Source organism: Plectrocnemia conspersa, unplaced genomic scaffold, assembly GCF_051122295.1.
Source record: "Plectrocnemia conspersa isolate PC_06_02 unplaced genomic scaffold, ASM5112229v1 ptg000010l, whole genome shotgun sequence".
Classification (NCBI taxonomy): domain Eukaryota; kingdom Metazoa; phylum Arthropoda; class Insecta; order Trichoptera; family Polycentropodidae; genus Plectrocnemia; species Plectrocnemia conspersa.
The window spans coordinates 20,320,569-20,335,854 of NW_028277174.1; the positions used below are offsets into that span (position 1 = coordinate 20,320,569).

At 33.4% G+C, this 15,286-nt stretch overlaps 1 protein-coding gene and 1 long non-coding RNA gene across 2 annotated transcripts in view; one reads left to right on the top strand and one right to left on the bottom strand.

The window, feature by feature from the left end:
- The window catches only part of Mid1 (calcium-permeable channel component Mid1), a 37,174-nt gene extending 25,251 nt beyond the window's left edge, over nt 1-11,923 (bottom strand). Inside the window, exon 1 of the mRNA XM_088195820.1 lies at nt 11,382-11,923. Within this exon, the coding sequence (XP_088051946.1) occupies nt 11,382-11,786 (405 nt within the window). The 5' untranslated portion in view covers nt 11,787-11,923. The remainder of the gene's footprint in view (nt 1-11,381) is intronic.
- LOC148230935 (uncharacterized) overlaps nt 1-15,286 on the top strand; it is a 565,745-nt gene that overhangs the window by 40,575 nt on the left and 509,884 nt on the right. The gene's annotated exons all lie outside the window — the stretch shown is intronic.

Consider the following 15,286-nt stretch of genomic DNA (forward strand, 5'->3'; position numbering starts at 1 on the left):
AAGTACTAAGCTTCACTTATACGTACTAGCGTATCGCACAGAACGCGAATCGCCATTAAATTGTGAAAGTGACACGCGCTACGCATAACGTAGCTGAGCATCTTCACATGTGCATTTAATTTTTAAGTAAAATAAATATAGACCAGCACTAAGAATTACTCGTGTGGTAGATCATTACTTTCTTAGACTAAGCCAAGGTATGTCTGAGGGTGAATGGGGACGGACGGATAGAGGTATAAGTGCTATTTAACGAAGGATCTGCTAGTTTTTGTTGACAGTTGATGAGAAACGTTTGGCCCCAGCAGCGCAACATTTTCGAATATTTTGCTTAATTAAATTCTCTAGAAAAATTTAATTCTTGCATTTACAATAATTTAAATTTATTAGATTAAGTAAATTTCAATTTGAATACTATTAATTGCAAAGGGTTACATGCCGTAACTTAAAAACTTAATCAAGAATTGTGCAGTAATGATAGCGCGCAGGACAAAAACGCGCCGTCAAAATTGTGAACCTACGTGAGTGCACTGGACAATAGTGCGCAAAAATGAATATGCTTTAAATATATTAAAAAACGTATTTCAGCGCTAATTTTTTTATTTTATTTTGAGGAAAATTGACATTTTAATAAAATTTACGTTAAACTTCTAAAATTCACGGCTAAGTTCGTTAAAATTTGTTTTCAAATAGCTGCTATGCAAATATTAAAGTGAAAAGTACAAAAAAAAAATTATAACAGATTTTAACATAAAATATATTTTTGCACACAGAAATCCACATTAAATTTGCGGCCAGAACCGGAAGATTTTTTAATTTCACGAATGTAAAGGATATGATAATATATTACAAAATATTACAAGTTTGAATTTAAATTTACTATCTTATTTTATTTTAGCCGCTCAGGGCGAATATCGAGATCTTTTCATATACATATGTAAGTCCAGATGTGGATAAAATTAGAACATGATTGATAGTACCGTTACTGTTTTGGGACGTTTACGAACGCTCCGTTTACGGATGGTGAATAAGTTCAATAGTTGGGTGCCACATCAATCAAGTGATAAAAATTTAACCGAACCGAATCGGACATGAACCGAATTCCTGCTTGCGATATGTTACTTAAAGGCAATAAAAAATGAATTTATTACAACAACAATCGTAGACCATTGTAAAGGCTAGCTATATGGCTCAAAGAAGACCGTGAGATTAGAAGGGTATCGTATACTACGAGCTGCTGACACATAACCAAGCTATCAATTCTACGATTAAACAAACTAAAAGAAACATTCGACTGAAAGAGCCCAGAGTTAAAGCTGTTTAATCGTGACAAGACCACACTTATTTGTAGATTTGACTACGATGTTTTAGTGCATCCACAACATCTAATATATTTACCATATTTGAACTACTGCCATAAACATTCAAATCTTAGGAATTGTTAGAGAAATCCTAACCAGAACTACCAGAAATATGACACATAAATACATACTTGATTAAACTTATTTTTATAAATACAAATAAATGATTTAAAAAGCACTAAAGAAACGGTACAAATATATATTGCAATTTAATATGGCATATGTCTAAGTTTTATAAAAAAAAATGTAATAATAAATAAGTTTTTGAATTATATTTTGAAAAAGAATGTGTATTCTACTTTTATAATAGGATGGGCTGCCGCGTGAGAGTACGACTCGCCGCGCTCCGATAGACAGCCGCATTCATTCAAATCGAACCATAGACAACTCCGCTTTCGGAAAAGTTGAATTTGACAGTTGGTAGCAGTGCTGCGCGGCGCGCCGTCCGCCGCGGCGAATTCAAACGACGCGCTGCCATCGGAAAATCTGGCGTAATTATTTTTGCACGAGTTGCAACGTCGCAGAATGTCAATGTGCAGACGGAGGTCCACGTGTGCGTGTGTTGTGGGCGCGTAAACACGCGTCCATTGAGCGAGTGGGCGCAGGCGCAGGGCGACGCCCGCCCGTCAATGGCCGACCCGCGCACCCCCTCACACCCCTACCCCGACACACCCCCTCTGGCCGGAGTCGTTCCGAACTCGCGATCGGGCGATTTTTCGAGCGTTGGTCGTGACACCCCTTTTAGCGACCATTGCCGATTCTTAGAAAAAGTATCTACATATCCTATACCTTAACGTAAAATGAACGGGAAATCGCGCCCTATCCGGTGGGCGGCATGACTTGACTGAAAAAATGGGTAAAAATCAATATATTTCACGACCTATATAAATCTCGAAATGGTTTACCCTAGAAATTATTACGTGATTAGAGCTGTCCGTTTAAAAGTACGGGCCACTGACATTTCGGTCGTTACGAAACTGTGCCGCAATAGGTTACGTCGATATTATCAATAAGTTTGAGGAAAAATAGGCAAAACGTACGCTTACATATATCTTATATGAAAGCATAAGCTATATAGGCATATTTTGAGGATACTAATATAACATTTTCTTATTCGATAAGAAGTAAAAGTTTTCTTTTTCAATAAGCAGTAAAACGCTTTTCTTTTACTAAAATTGATTTTTTTTATAAAAGGTAATGAAAAATGTAAAGTTAATAAGTATTGTTTTATGAAGTAAACTAAATCTTTTTTAAATGCATATTATTATGAAAATTTCGAAATTCATAATCATAATGTAATTGAACAAATTATTTGCACTGTTGATAACAAATAGGCATACTCTAGTTACAATACTTTTTTGCATTAACATAGTATTAAAATAATTAAAAATATGTCTCTTAATAATTTAATATAATTTATATTTACCATCGACAAATCTGGCATAGAAAGAATGGGAAACCTCTAAAGCTATCTTTTTCCTGAAAGCTTGAATATCTTGGTATGCAAAGACACTAAAGTTTAAATTTTAAATTAATATTATCAAACATTTTTAAAAATAGTTTGTATGCGTATGTTGTTATATGAGCTAGCTAAGCACAGTAGGTGTTAGACATTTTTTTCTTTTGAAAGTGTAATCGCAATAAAATATTACACAAAGTCTATAAAAACTTATTATTGAATAGACCCTTTACTATGTTACTCTGAAGTTTGAGACTTAGGATCACTCATTAGCGTGAGACTAAAATTTGTAGCAATAACTTTAGTCTAATTAAAACTAAAGTATTTGAGACTTGCAGTACAAGTTTAATAATCTTGCGGTGCTATAGAAGCGCACGTGACGATCAGATATTTGGACAGATTAGAACCATTTGCAAATGACCTTTCAAATAGAGGTTAACAAAGAACAAGCAGTATCTATAGAAATAAAAAGGGGTCAACACAAATGCCGAGAAGTCGGTGGCATTCGCTGGCAGGTACCCGGATTACAAGAACCTACAAAAATAATTATTTTAAGAAAAGTAAAAGACAACAGTCTGTTTCTGTTACTGTTCCCCTATCTCAATAACAGTATAAGTACGAACATATCTTTCTTCTTTTTAGTATACACTTTTATCAGATTTAAGTCAGAACTTGACTTTTCTACTTCTTAGCACCAAGCGCAATATAGACCGAGAAGACCGAGGAAGGAGCCGCTTTTAACTTCACGTCAACCCTGATCCACCAACGACTGAAATCCAAGAATTCAATCTCTAGTTTGTCTACGCGAGATAGAGTTATAAGAACAACACGTATAATAATTTATAATATTAAAAAATATCGTATTCTACACAATAATTAAGTAAGTTGAAAATGGTCAATTCTATGTAATTTATTTTATGTTAGTGATCTGCTATAATTATTAACTTAAAAGCTGACTAAACTAAATATAAATAGTATGTACAGTAGTAATAATTAAACATATTTTATAGACTGAATTTGAGAAACAAGAGGAAACGCTGTCATTATATTAATTATATTTTTACTTATTGAATCATAAGATAAAAATGTATATAATATTTATAAATATTTCATAAAGAAGTTCATAATCAAATAGAAGATATTTTGTTTATAGATTTTTTTTAAATATTAAATTTTGAATCAGATAAGAGTTTGATTAGGGGATCGCAATCTCTATTCGCAATCTCCGTGAATCGAAAAAAATAGCACAGTTTTATTTTCACGAAAATAATTTACCAGATGCTTTATATAGTTTATCTAATACGCTTAATATTTGTATAGAAGTTCGTCTGAATCATTTAGAAATATGTCAATTTGATAATGGCGTGATTTTCTATTTATTTATAACTATGGTTTAAATTGTGATAAACCAAATTTATTCACAATTCACCAATGCAAATGTGTAAATAATTATCATGTATATGGATAGATATTCATTTTAGAAAACATCAATTAAGATTAGTTTTTTATATGTATTATTTAAATATCAAATAAAAATATGTTAGGATCCTAAGTAAACGGTTGGTGAAAATAAAAAATATTGATGTTATTGTTACGTTTATATAGCAATTGTAAAATAAGGAACAAATATTTTTTAAAAACATAGTCCTCCTAAACTGCACATTTGAACTAATGCGTTCTGAAGTGCTGTTGCAGAATATTGATAAGCAAAAGTTATACATATATAATATTTTATTAAGCGACAATATACGAATGTAAAATTTCTTCGTAACGTATTATAAGGTTTATTCTAAAACTTTGACAAATATAATGCAATATTCTAATAAAAACACTATCCTTTAAAAATACAATCTTCTCGTCGAACACTTAAGAAATTTCAACTATCCAATTGCAAGTAACAATTTGTAAAGAAAGTTTATCAGCATGCAAAACGTATTTATAGTAATTTAACAATACATATTATGTTTAGAACTCAAGGCAAAAACATTTTTGAGTATTGAGTTATATTATCCACTTGTCTAAGTTCGCGCTACTTTCAGACGAATACACTCGCATTGTTCAACAACTTAATTTCGTAGCATTTCAAAAAATATTAAGCGTAACTTGGCACGCTTGTCAATCGTAGTAAATAAAATCGGGACAGGGAACTTCAATATGACGGTCATTTTAACCCAGTCATTTAAAATACTTGAAATATCGTGAATATAAAAAAATATCTTAATTAAGTATTCTGTTCTCTTTAATCTTTGTGATAAATTTATATGATATGAAATATGCGATACAAGATTAAACATTGACATACTCATTATTAATTGTAAGGATTAAATTTGGTTAACTTTGAAAAATAAAATATACCCAATCTGTATTTAAAAACAAAGATTTACAAGAACTTTTAATACAAATACAAATAATTACTGTCCCAATGCAGGATCAGTAAACTTTTGAAACAGATGAGTCAAACAAGAGTATCAATACGATTCAGACTTTTATCAAGAGATATTTATATTGGTTTGATTTAAATAAGTTTGCAACGTATACAACATTGAAATATTTTTTGGTATCTTAGTTTTCCATTGGCAAAATATTTTTTTGGCCGCTTAACATGAATTACTGTAAAGTTTTTAATTAATTAATATTTGACTTGAATAAATCATCGAGATGAATTTTAATCGTGAATTTCAATATTATTGGATATATTACAAATAAATTGCTGCTGTACTTGGTGACTATAAAAAGCTCATTTACACTATTGTCGGTGCACAAAAAATACACATAACGTTAGGAATTTTTAAAAAAAATAAACGATGTATGAAAATATTTAACTTTAATTTTTTATAGTTTTTGCATTAAATATTATCAAAAATATATACAAAATAAGAGCTTCATTTGGATGGAAAGTCTTCTTTGCAGACTTCTGGCGTAGTTGAATTGTATTGCTTGGCTTGTTTGTCACCAATAATATGATGGACACAAATGTTTCGAAAATAAATACTAAGAAAATTTAGAAGCTTTTTGCAGCTTTCTTTTTATTTAGGGAGGAGGGACGTCCGGCTCGCGAGCCGTATAAGGCTCACGAAATCATTTGGTCAAGCGGAACTGAAAATTTAACAGTTCCACCCATCATATTAGGGATCAGTAAAATAAATATTTGACTAAAAATAGCAAGCTAATTGTTAGTTGATCACTTTGTATGGCCCACGAATCAAGTACATATAAATATCCAAATGGAATTTATTTATATTATTCACAATAATACTAGTTGAGGTTATGTGATGCATAACAAATGGTCAGCTATTTCCAATAATTTAATGTTTTCTTTAAATGACTTTATTTACAATTGAATTTAATATATGATATTTCTGAATTAATATTAATCATATTACCAAAATGGTATTATCGTTAAGTTGACATTTAAAATTTAAATACACGTTTGAAGCACAGTATTGTTTTTGGTACTTTCCAACTGTTCTGACCGATGCACACTCGCTACCGTTCGTTCGCACACCTAGACTTTAAAACGTGTTTATGCAGCAAAACAATCGTCAATGACAATCGTCAGTGAAAGCCGCCAACAACGTTTTAAAGGTTAAGAATGGGAACGAGTAGTAGCAAATGATCGTTGTTCAGAACAGTTGGTCCCCGATAGCAGGAGAGTACATTGTTTTTGCTTATATTGTAATAATAATATATTAAAAAACACTAAGATAGTGTTTTCTCGAAATATTATTCGACATACAGACAAATGAGACATTCAATTTCGTTTTATGTATGATTATAGTTATATTAGCGCTGGATAACGATGTGCTAGATGAAATACATACATACATTGAAAACAGTCACATTGCATAATCGTAACGAGCGTCCCCCGACGAAATAATAGAACGTCCAAGCCAAGAGCCGGATTGAATTTCGCCGTTGGCAACCCTGAGCGCATCGATCGAAACGTCAAAATTAAAAGCGTACCGGCCGTTTTTCCGAGCTCGGGGTAAACTCGGGCATTGCCTATCCGCACGGTCATAGTTCGGCCGGTTATCGACATAATGAACGTTTGGAATCGTCCGTCGCAGGCTGGCCACGGTCGCGTGTCAAATCGGGTGGGAGGGCCACTTGTCGGCGGCGAAGACGGCGCTAGGTGTGCGCAGAGGGCGTTTGCGGCGCACCCCCACCCCCGCAGCCCGAGCGTGCCTCTATCGGAACATCTGATTATGAGGCGGGTTCGGGAAGAGCGTGTCAGACGGCTTTTATCGCGCTTTGGCCGAGTCGAGAGATGCGGCCGACCCCCGGCCCCGTGCGGCAACTCGCGCCTAATCGTTTCCGTCTTCGAGCGCCGCGGCCGAGGAGACGATTACGTAAAAACGCGACCTAACCAAACAAGAATGAAAGGGTTATGGCCGAGTTTAGGGTGCACGGCGAGATTGCACAGCTTTGGCCAAATCGAATTGAAGGGTTACTGTCGATATTCGAACGCATTTGGCCAAATTTATAATGATAAATCGAAAGAAAATATATACCGTATTCTTAAAAGTTTATGGTGCATGGCGAAATTGTATAGCTTTGGCCAAATCCAATCAAACGTGTACCCATAGAAGGGTTATGGTCGAGATTCGGATGAATTTTGCCAAATTTGCTATGAAACATCGGACGTATTATTTTTTAACGAATTATAGTCGAGCTTAGGGTGTATGGCGAGATTGTATAGCTTGGCCAAAACTAATCAAACATAATTATACGCATTAAACGGTAATGTCCGAGATTCGGACATAGAAAATTGCGTAACTTCGGCCAAATTGGATAAAAATATACATATATTACAATCTTTCAAGGACTGGCTGAGTTTAGGATTAAATACAAACTTGCACAGTGTTGGTTAATTTTTTTATGAAAAATCAGATAAAAACACTTTAAAGGACGTGTTTTTATCTGATGAACAGAAAGGTTGCGTAGATTTGGTCATATTATATGAAAATACATATCAGGTTTACCTTCTTCTTACAGTGCAAAACATCCGGTGATGTACACTCTGTGTACATGGGCGAATGTATGATAATTAATGATTTTAAATAGTAAAAATACGTATATTATTGCAGAAAAATCATTTAAATATAAGCCATACTCTAAATATAAGTCACAGACAAAACGTAATGTCCAATACAATTATTTATTTCAAAAATAATATTGAAACTTAAAATGAAAACTTTGATACGCGATCGTCACTTACACGCGAAGCAAAAATTCCGACTAGCAACACTCATACGTTTGATTCTATTGGTTAATTGATGTCAGATTTTTTCACAAAATATTTATACTCGTCATTTTTGATATACTACATATGTATACATATATTACAATTATTAAATATAATATAAAAGTGCTACGCGGTAAATAACTAAAATATTATTTACATTTTATTCGACGAATTCCTCGGGCATCTACATAATAATATAAAGGTGTATTTTTAAAAATATTTACTATCAGCAAAAAAAATATTATTTAAATAAATCAAAAATGATTTTTTCCTGGGTTGGGCACAATCAATGTTAAACCCTACCATGGTTGTGACTGATGCGCATACGGGTTTTTTATTAGAAAACTTTGCCGGGCACCGGTGAACACTATGGCGGCTAAGTGATTGAATTTAATACATTTTCCAAATTTAATCAAACGAATATGCGTTAAAAGTTATGGCTGAACAATTTTTAAGGATTTTTACGAGTTTGGGTGCATAATTATTTTTTATAGCTTTGGCTAAGTCAAAAAAATGTATACACATTGAAGGGTAATGGTCAAGATTAAGACGCATAGCATATTATACGACTTCAGTAGGATAAGATAAAAATATTTTTAAGATTATAACTGAAATGTGCAACTTTGAGAAAATCTGCTATGAAAAATCATGTAAAAATACATCTTATATATTTTTTAGTACTATAGCAGAATTATTATGAACAAATCAAATCAAGTGACAGAGTTATGGTCGAAATGACAGAAAAATAGCAGACCTTTGGATAAATCTGCTATGGAAAATCAGAAAAAACAGATAATATCTAATGATATAAAAACAACACATTCATATTTTTTAACGGGTTATGGCTAAGTTTTGAGTGCATAGCAAAATTGTATAGTAGTGACGGAATTTAGGAAGAAGAGTAATAATGTGCAACTTTGGTCAAATCTGCCGTAAAAATTCAGATAAAAATACATACTATAGTTTTTAAGGCTAAATTTCAAATGCATTAAAGAATTGTGGAATTTTTGATGAGCACAGTGTAAAAATTTCAACGAATTGGATACATTTTTGGAAAATTGTCTGGTTATATGTATTTCATAGTATATGTCAATTTTGTTAATTAATCATCTTAATATAACCCATGACTTTAGGAAAACCTAAAAAACGATAGATAAGTAGTGAAAAGCAATAACTATTACATTAAATACTTGGGTTTGAATACCATACGAACATGTTTTGAAATTTATCGTGTTTGGAAGATCGGAATTAAGAATTATTATATTATAATTTTGATAAATTATCACAGATAAGGCTTTCCTAACTTTTTCAATCAATCCATTCTCGAAATATTCTCAGATATACAGAAATATGGTAAATTTAACTTCGTTTTGTGTATGTACATAGTTATATTAGCGGTAAAGAACCATGTTTATCTTTGCTAGATTATCACATATTAGGTTTTCCTAGATTTTCCTGATCTCAGAGATAAATATCATGATAATTTAAATTAAACCCGAGATAGGTCGTGCATGTATGGTATATATTGTATTTAAAAAAAAATAATAGTTAGCTAAATTTAGCTTATAGCGAAAAAATATAGGATTATACGATACAAGGAAAAAATTAAGTTTATAATTTTAGGGGTGAACTCAACAAGGTTTATTTTTTTCATTTTATAATAATATTTCTCTAACCTCGAAAGTAAAATAAAGAAAATTATTTCTAAGTATATGTAAATTCTTGTAAAATAAGAAATAGTCTTCAGTGAAACTATGCTAGATAATGATGAAAAATTTACTATAATTCAACAAACTACAGATGAATTGCGTGATATAAGTTCGCCCTTAATATTCCCAATCACTGTTCTTTGGGAATTCAAATAAAATATATACAATGTACATATATGTATGTATGTTCATATGTATATATGAATGTATAATATGTACATATTAAAATTTATGAATGGTTATAGCCGAATTTCGGATGTGTGTAAATATTATAATTGTGACCAAGTTTCGAAAGCATTAGACAAATCTTTTTTGAAAATGTATATATGTATATTACAATTTCGGAGGGTTTTTGCTGTATTGTGTAATATATCCAGGTTTCACTAAAGCCCTATTTAAACGATCTGACTTTTATCGTACGAATATACGATATATTTTTAGCTGAACGATAAAGCTCGAATCGAGTCTTATGAAGGCTCTATAATAAATTGCAGTTATACAAATAATATATTAAACTAATTAGGTATGTTAAGCCTTGTTGAAAGTAGCGTATTAACGTAAATAAATAATATTAAGGTTCACCAAATGATAAACTAGTAAAAGCTATTCTTCAACGCAGAAAGTTGTGTTATGGCCTATTTTTAAAAAAAATTGACAGCGAGCGATTATCTCACGTGTCAAGTGGTGAATTTGATTTGATTTGATCACAGAAATTTGTTTTATTTTTAGTTTAATTTCAAATTGTGTAAATTTATAATAACAATACAAATCATCACTTATGGTTTAGTATAATAAAATAAGTTGGTGAATTGTTCACAAGTATTTTTTTAGGGACATCAACTGGCAAGATAAAAAATTTGGGAAGGGGAAAAATTGTATTTGGATAGAATATATCCGGAAAAGCAGAATACATTATTTTAAGATATTCAAGTACACACCTATTTCAAAGTTTTATATCATAATTATACATACATTGCACTGTAAAATTGATCATAGAGGTTGAAAATGTTGTCACTGAATATATTTATGAGCAAATTATTTTAGATACTATATTAAGTACAAAGTTTTAAGCATAATCACTGATACATTTACTTTATATAAAAAATAGCAGTAACCATGCCAATCATAACCTGTCTATATGGGGATATTGAGGATTTCGTGGACCCATTTTTATATATAAGGGCGAATTCTGATAATGTTTTAGAATGGATCTAATCGCTATTCGTCAAGGTCGAGTTGTTGGTTAGCTTGAGTTGTAAAATCACGTATGTTGTGTGTTGTTATATTATCGTACTAATGTGGAATTAAATAACTAATAAACATTAATTCCGATCCTTCAAACGTGGTAGTAAATTTAAAAATTCGCGGGATCTCGTGAGATTCGAACCCGCGACCTTTAATTTATAAGCATTGGCTGTAACCACTGCTCTATCGCGCTGGTGTTGAATCGATCGCAAAAGGCTTTTGCTTGTGATAGAGTTCCGAGGAGAACTGTGCGTCTCGGTCTCGTTTTCAGATAGGGTGATAGTTAGGTGCGAGTGCAGGTTAGGAGCGCGTCGCCTGGCGACCGTCGTAAACAAGATGCGTCCGCGGATCGATATGTGGGCTACCTGGCAATCTCGGCAGTTGTGGATGACGGAGAAGGTCTGGCCGCAGTCGTAGCGCGCGAGGATGCTGTCGAGATCCGAGGCAGCCGTCTCGGCCAGGGCGTCCAGCTGGAGCACGTCGGAGACGGCGCGAGCGCAACGCTCGCCGCCCTGAAGCGCGTGCCGGCGAGCGCGCGCGTCCAGGGCGGGCAGCACGGCGCGCTCCCGGCAATGGGGCAGCCTGGCCGCGCGCAAGGCGCTCGGGCCGCCCGCGCAGATGTCGCGCGCCGTCCTCTCCGCTTGGTTCTCGGCCTGCGGCCCCTCCAGGTCGCACGCGCTCATCCAGGGGTTCCGGCGGCGCAGGTGGCCGGCGGCGGCGAGCGCGAGCAGCGCCAGCAGCGCGGCCAGCAGCAGCCGGGGGGCGCGCATGTCGGGCCGCGCGCATGCTGCCGCCAGCCCCCGGCTCCGCGCGCTCAGCGCTCAGCGCCCGCCGGCCCGCCGCGAGAGGCCCATGCCCGCCGGCACGATCCCACCGCCGCCCCGCGACCGCCGACCGCCGACCGTTACGTAACGAGCCGGCGCGCGCCCACCGACCGACGTCGACACGCGCGCCGAGCCGCCGAGCACATGCGCGCGCACTGCCTCCTGCCCTGCTGCCCCCGACCGCTCCGCCGCCCGAGTGGCCGCCCCGCAAAAACACCTCCGAAGCGGACGAGTCTACCCCCCGATTTTCCGCGACGGCAACCCCGGGAAAAACCTGTGCTTTTCTCCCCTTTTTGCACAAAACACCGGTGGCGCTTTACGAGTCTTATGCTAGAGAGAAGCTGAAAAAAATGCTCTCCACCCTCTATGACTATTAAAATTATACATACATTCTTAGAATATTATTTTAAAAACAAAAAAAATAAAAACAATCAAATTTATATAAATTTGCATAGATAATTCCTACTTCTTATTTTTCACGACCTACTTCTTTTTTTTCAACCCTGGTAAAACCCTTGCTTTTTTCAAATTTAATAATCTCTTAATTTGGCTTAATTGCATAATTAGTTTTAAAAACATATCTAATTCATAGGTTCTTAAAGAGGGCAATAATGACCATCGGTGGATGATGGAGGAATCTCAGTGGCTCCGGAGGAATTTGGTGGGCGATGTAGGAGTCATGGAGGGCGACGGAGTAGTGGGCAAAAGAGAATGTTGTGTGAAAATGTTTTAGGCATTTCATATTTATAATAAAGTAAGTATATTTTGCATAAAATATAATGCGTTTTAGGATCTTTTAAAAGTGGCCGATAATTAATTTGTTAATGGTATATGTAAATTAGGCCCAAACCATTTTTTTATACTTTTAATAAATACTATTTTCATGAAAAACTATTCTCATTTTATAAGCAGCATTTATCATTTAATAAGTAGCAAATATTTATATTAATAGCAAATATTTATATAAATAGCAAATATTGATTATAAATAGCATTTAACATTTTATAAGTAGCACTGTATAAATAGCAATAAAATATCCCTTTTCTTTGATATTGCTGTAAATCTGGTGAAAAGTGTGCATTTTTTTATTTTATTTTATTAAATAGTTCTAATTTTGAACTGTTATATTTTAAAACGTACTATTTAAAATTCTAAAATTGCACAAGTTACATGAATATTTTGGTGAAATTTAAAAAATATAAGGACATTGCTACGTTACAATTTATTATTGCTATTCTCGTGATTTTTGATTAAAATAATTATTTTCATCGAAAATCACGAGAATAGCAATTCTTAAAAAAGTGCAGCGTCGTCACACATTGTAAGTACTGCATTCAGTTGATACATATTTATAAAAAAATATATTTATATATAAAACTGTCAATTAATATCTGACAATGATTTAATATCAATGATGTTTTAAATTATAGTTCCATCAACGAATAAAATATTACGGTTTAGGATTGATACAATTCTTGGAGTATAAATATATTTATTTTAAAAAGATATTTTTTTTAATTTTCGGTAATAATGGTTCAGTAATTGAATTTCCTGAGTCGCCTATATTAAATGATCCACCCCCCTTTTACTTTTTATATTTCACATAATATTTTTACCAAATTATTCTAATGGCAAAATATATTATTAGTAATAAAATTTATATTGTTTTCAAAATTTGTCTAACATTTGTTAGAACATTTGTTTCTGAAGTTCATTGATGCTATCTATTTTTTATATCTATTTTATATAGTATTTTTAGTCATAAAGTGAAATATCAAACCAACAATTAGAAACAAGCAAATAAACTGGTCGTGGAAAATTAAAAGTCTACTTTAAGGTAAAAATTAATAATTGCTATTGAAATGGTATTAACATTCCTTTATTATTCATGTCGATAATAAAGTGAATGTTATAAAATATTACAGAGCGCGTCCAGTAAATTTAAAATTAAGTGGTAAAATATAAAAAAGATATGCGCTAAGCGGCCACATGCATTTGAAAAATAAAATATAAATTTACTAAAAAAATATTCAAGATCTTCGCAACCAATTAACCTTTAACGGTTTCCATTTAGGCCTTGACATTTTCTTAAAAAAAAAACAATAGTTGACAATTATTTTTCGAGATTTTTTAATGGTCAATGACAGTTTAAAGTTGAATAGACAAACACAAAATTGTTATCGCGGTAAGTAACTGTTGTCTTATCGTCGAACGTTCACTTAAAAAGGTTCTGAATGAAATGATATTTAGATAATACTTTAACAAAAGTTTTATTGTTTCTTTAATAGTTATACGAGTTGTTACTGAAAACACGATAAGATGCTTATCGCATAAAAATTGCTATCTAATCTATTAAGCACAAGTTAAAATTACGTCGACAGCTAATTTGAAACTTCCATAATTTCAACTATTTTACTTCATTGAATGTCTTTAAAAAAATGGTAAATATATTAGCGTTTTTAAATACTCAAAATGAAGAATATAAATCGCTGTTTTGTTATAAAAACTATTCCGAGAGTTGAACTGAAATATTTTTTAATGACTACAGAAATAATGAACGATGTATAATTGGTGTTCTGGTATGACTTTTAGCGAGGTGACTACAGAAATAATGAACGATGTATAATTGGTGTTCTGTAATGACTTTTCCAACGCGTACCATAGCTTGTGCACCGTCTGCTTCAAAGTAAACTAGTATATATATATCATTACCCAATAAACTACGGTGCTTTTCTAGGCGCTTAGTAATTCTATACATGCACCAAACAATTAAAATTTGTCTAGATTAAGACTTCATTGTTTTTAATTAAGACAATCGCAACATTTTCGGGATCATGCGGGATTATGGGATTAGATTTTCTGGTCACGTCAGAAGACATGAAGAAGATTTCAGTGATTGCTAGTAATTCTGTAAAATTTATTACTCCAGTGTTAGTGTCTTGATGAACACTTCTGATTTTCTAAATACGTAAATATGCGTGTCAAAAAACCGTCTCAGAACAAGCAGGTACAAATTCCACTTTTGCCTAACTTACACAATTCAAAGCAATTACATTGTTAGACATAGCTAGATTAGAATAATAATATATTTACCAGATTAAAACAAAAAATATTAGATAAAATTAAAGTTTAATTCCAAATCATACAGATTGGTCAAGGAATCGTTCACTTTCACTTCACAAGCTAACGTCTAATCTAGTCCAGTTAAGGACATATTTATGTATTGTACAATATATTATTGTATGGTCTATCAGGGATAATCGGAGCCTACAAAACAGGCCTAAGGATTTTATTAAAATAGACCGTGAAAAAAACTTATAATGCGTTAAAAGCGGCATAAACTGACATCTTTAGTCTTTACGATATGGCGGCATGTTGTTAAGCATTTGTCTGACAAGTGTTACCTTACACGTGACGCTCTATAATTTTAAAGGAATTAGCAAAAA